General features: G+C 40.0%; 1 protein-coding gene across 1 annotated transcript; it reads left to right on the top strand.

Annotated features, from left to right (window-relative positions):
• Window positions 1-857: 857 nt before the first annotated feature.
• EML4 (echinoderm microtubule associated protein like 4) lies at window positions 858-2,983 on the top strand (the record flags this gene model as incomplete). The annotated part of the gene is made up of 2 exons (XM_009702427.1): window positions 858-988; window positions 1,498-2,983. Coding segments are annotated over 2 exons (596 nt in total), but the record flags the coding sequence as incomplete, so codon positions are not given.
• Between the last annotated feature and the right edge of the window lie 4,963 nt (window positions 2,984-7,946).

Genomic DNA, 7,946 nt, shown 5'->3' with positions numbered 1-7,946 from the left:
GGGGGGGGAGGGGGCGGAATTCCTCCTAACTTCTGAACTAATCAGAAACTCCAATCTGAGCTGTAAAAATATAGTAACCTTGGCATAAATTATTATCGTACAACCCCTTGCTTACCTTTTGTTCAGCTTTTCTTGCAGATATGAATCATCGGTGTTATTATGGGAATCTCTAGGGTCTTTATTTTTCTGTTAAAACTAGAGCCTCCCCCCACCCGAATTTGTTCAGTGCTTTTCATCCAAGCAATGTTGTTATTCTTTTGTCTAGACATATCCATGTCATTCTTTTCACTTAAAAGCATATTGAATTGTACTTAAGCACTTGACAGCACTTACATCTATGAAACTCATACAGACTGGTTTTCTGTGCAAAGTATCATCAATCAGTTGTCCCCATTGAATCAGGCAGATACTAAGATTTAAAATAAAACCAAAAGAAGTCTCTGCATAATGTATGGTACCTGGGCTTGTTCCATGCTTCAGCATCAGTCTTGCTTTTAAAATGTTTGTGCATGAATGAAAGTGTTAAATTAAGAGTTACCAGTTTTTAGCAGCAAACTTAAGATAAGCTTTAAACAAGACTGAGGTTTCAAACAGGAAACGTGTATTACATCCAAGAGGTTATCCTGGCTGAGGCTGAGGGTTTGGGAGAACAGGGGGTGGGGGAGTGGCATTAGACTAGCAAAATATTAATGACATTTAATGCAACACATATTCCATTTTCCAGTTGAACGTCGTATTTACCTTTTGTTAACCTTGCCTTTTCTCACAGCTTTATGGATTTTATTTTTGTCTATGGATTGTCTTTTAATTTGTTTCTAAAACTATCATCACTAAATATCTGCTCTACTCTCTCCTAGGAGTTTGGCCCGAAGGATCAGATGGGACAGACATAAATGCCCTTGTCAGATCCCATAACCGAAAAGTGATAGCAGTTGCTGATGATTTTTGTAAGGTCCATCTCTTTCAGTATCCCTGTTCCAAGCCAAAGGTAAGTCTAGACCAGTCTAGTCTATGTGCTTGTTTGCACTGCATGAAGCTTTCCTTGCCAGACACCTGCTTCCAGCTTGGTCGTTTGGAACCTGGCAGCCAAATAGGTCATTTGTATCTGAGAACAGCGCTAGAGACAAAAGCATGGTTTTCCCCATTAAGTTGATATATTAAATAGAAAATATGAAATAATATAAAATATGAAATAATGTACCTAAAAGTGAAGTGGCACATCCTTTAAGTTCTGGAGCAGAGGTTTGACTCTTTCTGTTCGCTGGCCTGGTGTTACGTCCATTACTTTTTGTGTAAAGATCTAAATCTGTCCCAAGTTACAAGCCTTAAGAAGGGAGGGTGTATTGTGGGAGGAAACCTAATATAAATATAATTCTTTACTCTTATGTGAATAAAGAGCGCTCTTGAAGGGCTAAGCAGAAATAGTTTTAGATTTGGGTATCATGTGCTCTTCTAGTCAAGCATGTGATTTATCATCTTTCTGCTTGTTTTCAATAGGCTCCAAGTCATAAGTACAGTGCTCACAGTAGTCATGTGACAAATGTCAGCTTCACCCATAGCGACAGTCACTTGATTTCAACTGGAGGGAAAGACATGAGTATTATTCAATGGAAACTTGTAGAGAAGGTAACTCTACCACAAAATGACATTGTCGTGGATATTGGTGGAACCAAAGTGCCCATCACTGCAAGCGAAAACGCTGTACAGTCTCCTGCACCTCTCCCGCAGCCTTTTAGTGAAATGAACCAAAACGAAAGCGTAACTGGCAGCTCTCCAGTTTCTTTGGAGAGCAACTTGGAGCAGTCTGCGGAGGCTAGCGAAGAGCAAAGCGAGGAGCAAAGCGAGGGGAGCAGCCTGGATCCTGCCGAGCCGGGCTATGACGAGCCCTCCAACGAGATGAGTGAGGAGCACAGTGAATCCACGGTCACTGAAGAGCAGCAAGATAACTCACCGGTGTCTTAATGCTCCCAGCTCAGGAGGCTGTTATTTTCCCTTGGTGTGCGTGCTTTCTTTACAGGGTGAGGGTTCAAATAGGGAAAAGTAGCTGAGATTCATGACCACTCCAGCTTTTGAGTTCCAGTGAGATTTTTTAGTCTGAGCTTCAGTTCAATGTGTGGAACCATCCCAAGGGCCTGACTTGATGGTCTGTGTCAAGATCTGGTCACAGTTAGTAGTGGACATTACCATAGATCCATTTCAGTTCTGAAATTGCTGTCAGGAAGTGGCATGAAATATATACTGGAAAAAAAGGTTAGTTCTGCGAGTTAGCTGAAGTAGACCACCTTAACTATGTGAAAGTGCTTTCTGAAATAACTAAGCTGATGGGAAGCGCTGAGCTGTTCCAGCTGGGGAGTACTGTGCTGCTTTTTCCAGGTGCAAAGACAAACAAAGAAAACAACCAAAAAGCTCTTTGTAGGGCTGTTTTCCTTTGTTTTTTCTTAATGAGAAAAATAGAGGAAAAGCAATGTAATAATGCCACGTGTATGGCGATGCCTTCTTGATCTAACACATATGCAATTTTCTAACACTACTAATTCCTAGTGGAGTCTGGATGTGTTTGCAGTTGGTCTGCCCTGGGTGCTGCTAGTTCTAAGGCAAATCCTGTCAAGAAACGATGTCAGCTGTTCCATTTTCACAGACTAACCAAATACTGGTGTGTTTCATTTTTCATGACCTGAAAGTTGATTTAAACTGTAGGACATAATTGTCTCTTCAAATAATTGCTTGCCTAGAGAGTTTGAAACTTAAGAGGATCTTTACAGTGACTTTGATGTGAACAGCAGAGGAAGCATGGCAAGAACACAGAAGTCAGATGGGCTCCAGAGTTAAACTTTAAGCCTTCAAGCAGAACTTGCTCCATCCCTAGTAGGAGAAATATAAATACAGTTAACTTAAATTATTAAATTGGTGCTTAGGATTAGTATATTAAGTTGATAATTTTTTTCTTCTGAATTTTTAGAGGTAACTCTAAGAATCATTAAACGATCTCTGCTTCCCCCCTTGCCCCCCGACTCCTTTAGCAGTTGTGATATAAGCATAGAGTAATTTAGATGATGATGATGTGATTTTTTTTTTTTTCTTCCCCCTAGACTTGCTGATCTATTGTTTTTGTGATTTTTGTTTTCACTCCTCCCCGGGTTGCTCTAAGCCATGCAGCTCTCATGTGGCTATACCTGGCCAGTTACGGGATATCTTGGCATTTGTTATGCATTTGGAAAGTACTTTTTTTTACAAAGTTTGTCAGATAGCTACATTTTTTTCTTAAGTGCATATGTTTCCTACTTTAAAAGGTATAGATTTACTGACAGATATCCATTTCCTATGTACTTGTTTATATTTTGATTACATAGAATTTTCTTTTTTAACTTGCTGCATTGTGCTGGTATTTTAGTTCTTAGTTAGAATATCATGTTTAGAAACTTTGGATGAGTTCATAAGTCTTAATTGTTCAAGCGTTTACGTGATTGTGCCATTCCAAAGTGCATCAAAACTGTCATTCCCTTACTAGTATCTTCTCAGGAGAAATGCTACAGATCAGGTATTTAGTCATCATTTGGAAAGACAAAAACAAATGGACTCCCAAAGGACATTTAGAACATTTATATATAAAATATATAAATATATATATACACACACATATATATATGAAAAAATATCCTCTTGTTTACAACAGTTCCAGAAAACCTCAAAGTAGTTCCCTTCAGATGGAGGGAGATATGGATTCCAAGCAACCCATCTGTTTAAACTGTGCTCTGTACATAGAGTTTTACTGGAGAGCTCTAGTATGCCTGACTTGCAAATTTGCCAAACAGCAGCAATGGAAGATAAAGGTCAACTCATCAAAGTTCTTGGTTCAAAATGAGGAATATGCTGTAGGTTTAGAAAATAATCTTAGTAAAGGAGAAAGGATTTTAGAGCTAACGAGGCACAGAGCTCTCTCTGTCATTTTTATGAACTCCACATAAGCAACACATTTCTTTTTGGAACATCTGTCACCTGGGGTTGCCATGTAAAGTGAGAGTTATAGTTGTGATATTCTTGTGTTTGTAGTTCAGAAGACTCTACTAATATGCAAAAAGCCTTACAGCTTTCAATTGCTGGCAACTACTGTTTAACAAATAATTAAATCTGTGATAATGGATGGAAATGCGTGGGATTATGTAACTGTAGATGTTTTTAGAAAAATAATTGTGAATGAATTATGATTAAGAGTGTTTCATGTGAAGATGTTTGAGCCATTTCTATCTATCATGCATTCCTGTCTCAAGGCAGAAAATTTTGAAGAATAAAAAAAAATAAAATAATCAAAATAATATATTGCAGTGTTTTTCTCCATATCTGTTCTGGTTCCTTCTGTATATAAAGTGGGTGCTCTGATCACAGTTGCAATGTCTGGGTCTGTGATTTTGGAAGAACCTTTTTAGTTTGTGCTTTTTTGATAACCTCCCAGACTGCCTAAAAATATGTTAATTCACCATCATGAGTAATGCTGACACTTGTAAATACTGGTCTTGTTTACTTTTCAAAAGTTCTATGACATTTCCCTTTTCCATTTTTGATTAATAGCCTACTGGCACTGTCCTACTGTAGCTCATTGATGGGCGGCAGGGGATTACAAATTGGTATTTGTCCTGATGCAAAGCACAGTCTACCTTCCAGGGTTCTGCCAGAAACTTTCTTCTGGAAGTCATGCGAAAAGTACAAGCTTATTTTGGATATAACATGTTAAATACCATGATGCTTTCACATTCCTGATAGTCTCTGTCCAGCTGCAGGTGCAGAAGGTCACAGTATGCTTAATATATTCCTCGTGAAAGATTCTCAGTCTTTTAAAATGCTTTGAGTCATCTCTGTTTTTTGCAGCTGGTTTCTGTCCTTCACAAAAGGGGAGGATGGGGTAGAGAAGAAAGAAACCTGCAAGATAGACAAATACCTCATGGTTATCCTCCCTTAAAGAAAAAAAAAACACCAAACAAAAACCATCATTGCCACCCCCTGAGTTTGACTGGAAATCTCAATGACTTCTTTTCCACTAAATTGTCAGGAGAATGCTGCTGTTCTAACTTGAGCAACAAGCAGATGTCCTGAAGTCATGCTTTGCTGTTTCCAGCACACCCGCAACATCAGGTACCACTGTGCCCTGGGGCAGCTATGGAGTGCTGTGCTTTTCTAGGCTCTGCTCCCTTTCTCTCCAAATTCAGCTCAAAGCTTTTGCTACCTCTTCTCCTGGGATGCTCAGTAAGGCACGAGTTTTCCCGAAGAGTAGGTAAGTGGGTTGTCTGCGACTGTCCCTCACAGTGGAGGTGGGATAGGGCTCCAAGTGCCCAGTCTCTTATTTGGGACAACAGCAGCTGCTGTCAGTTTAGGTAGCTGCAGTGATGGTGTTTGTCATGTGGAGCTGAAGTTCAAGGTGGAAGCTCCAATGAAGGCAGAAAACTATAACAGCATCCCATTTTACACCATTGAAAATTTAAATTCAAAATCTGCATTAAAATGTTCGTTTAGGTTGCATAGTAAAATAGTTGAATGTTATGAAATGCCAGGCTTGTGGATTCTTGAAGTATGTGTCTATGTTGGGCACATTTCATGCAAACTGTTAATTAATTGGGCTTCGCACATAAAGGGCACTTTCAAGGATATGACCACATAATTTGGTTTCGGTGTTTTTTTCCCCAGAGAATTTCCAGGATAGGCGAGGAAGAGGCTGGGGGTGAGGATGGGTAGTGATGAACCAAGCATTTCTTAGGTTTGATCATACTGTAATTCTCATTATAAATAAGTATTAGGTTTTGCATATGATGCATGTCAAGTTCCAGCCTCTTACTTCTTTTAATCATCCCTAGAATGCATAGATTCTGGCGCTGTCTCTGAAAATAAGGCAAAAATTAAACTTTGATTGTTATATTGATTACAGTCTACACTGAACAATATGTTGTATTTTCTGCTTTGCGCTTCACCCCATAAGATGTGTTACACCCCCTTATGTTTCCTTCAGTTCAGTGCAGTATTTCACTTGAATCAGGATGCAAGTAAGTAGAATGTCTTTGTGAAATTTAAGCTTGGCTGAGCCAAACAAACAACAAATTCTCCTTTCCACTACCTCACGCCAATAAAATGTTGGTTCCTGGCAATGAAAGGATTAATATTACATGAAGTGGATTTTACGTGCACGATATTTGTGCTATTTGTTTGCTTTCCTCCTGAACAAGTCTGAGCCCATTGCCTAATCTTTATTTCTGACAGATGTTTTACGTACTTTAATACTTTAATCAACCAAGAATGAATAACTGCTTACAGTAGGATTATACAATTTAGAAGACTGGGCAGTGTACACATTTTTAATGTATTTAATGTGCATGGTGTGTCTTTGTGTGCATACACACATATGCAAGCATCAAACAGATAGGGCTGCTCAAGGCGGGATTTTTTTGTTTGAAAGAGAAATGTGGATGACTTCCCACTGCAGTGAATTACAAAGGTTTAGGAGCACAGGATAAAAAGCGTTCCCAACTGGACAGCAAGGCAAGAAGACTGGTTTCAGGCAAGAAGACTGGGAGAGGAGGCACAGAGGTGGAACAGTGGTTGTACTGGAGCTGCGTTTCCTAGGCTGGGTCCCCGGTACCCCCCTGTGTAGGTCCAGCTGTCCCCCTCCATCCAGATGGACTAAGCTGAAGCTCCTGCCACGTCCCCTGAAGGTTGAAGTCCCCTAAGCGGTATTTGACAAATGCAGGACACTTTCAGATAAATGAAAAGCCCTTTCAGAGCTCTGCTAACCTTGTTACCGTAAACTTGCTTAGTTATCTTAAACTGAGCACAGACCTGGGATTCCTCTTTATGAAGAGAGAAAAACTGGAAATGGGGAAGGTTGGCTGCCTCCTGGCATGGCTGAGTGTGTTACAGGAGCACTGGGGGGGAGGAGGGATGAAATGCCTTGTTGAGGAGAGACTTCGGTTGCCATTAAAAAAGGATAAAAACAAATCAAAACAAAAACCTCCTGATACCGTACTTAAGGCATTGTGTCAAAATGGACTAAATTGATTGTAAGAGAGGAAGGGGACATTATCAACTGATCATTCAAAAAAATTTAAAATATCTTTTCCCTGCTGCACACCCAAAATGCCCTCTGTTAGATTTTATCTGTATGCTAAAACCTAGAAAAGCTTTTACTTTTTCTGTTAGATGTACCAGGTGATTACAGGGTAGTTTTGAGAAAGAACAAATTTATGGAGATTTTGGCTGGGTTTTATTTTTAACGAACAATTCTAGAAAACAGTTTCCTTCCAAAAAGTTCTATTAACAACCCAAAAATCTGGGAAGACTCTACATCTTCAAGGAAGACGTGTGTCCTTGTGGTTTAAGTGGTGGGGTTTACAGCCCAGTACCCTCTTCAGAAGGGGACCTCTGGGCACTTGCCAGGCAAGCGATCGCTGGCAGAGTCAGCAAGGTCCGTGCCTTGTGAGCAGCCTCTGCTGCGTACATCTGGTCATTTTGCTCTCAGATAACTGCCATGCTTGCTTGGTTCTTTGGGACAGCTATAAAAAACCACTTTCTATAAATTCTTAAAGACTGTCTGAATTATAGTCTGTTACATTGTCCCAGCTTTATTTTTTGATGAAGTGCCTTTAAGTTACTATTTCTAGAACATGCTTTTGTATGGTGAGCCAAGTAAGTGCTCCAGATAGCTCTTGAGATTCCCTATTCCCTATTGCGGGATGTCTCAGCAATTCAATGTTTCTGTCCTGCATCGCTTCTTTTGCCAACCGACCTTGCTCTGGATCCTCCTTGTTGCACAGCACGTTCTTCATCCTGTGTACATCACTGCCTTCCCGGGCTAAAAGCAAGACGTGACATTTGCTTTTAAGGCCGCTTCAGAATTTATTTCGGCTTCCTTTAAATACACTGTCTTGTCATTCCAGTTAGTGTCTGTGTGTGCGTGTCCACCCTTT

Source organism: Cariama cristata, unplaced genomic scaffold (genome assembly GCF_000690535.1).
Source record: "Cariama cristata isolate BGI_N322 unplaced genomic scaffold, ASM69053v1 scaffold8686, whole genome shotgun sequence".
NCBI lineage: Eukaryota > Metazoa > Chordata > Aves > Cariamiformes > Cariamidae > Cariama > Cariama cristata.
This window is presented reverse-complemented; position numbering and strand designations above follow the sequence as displayed.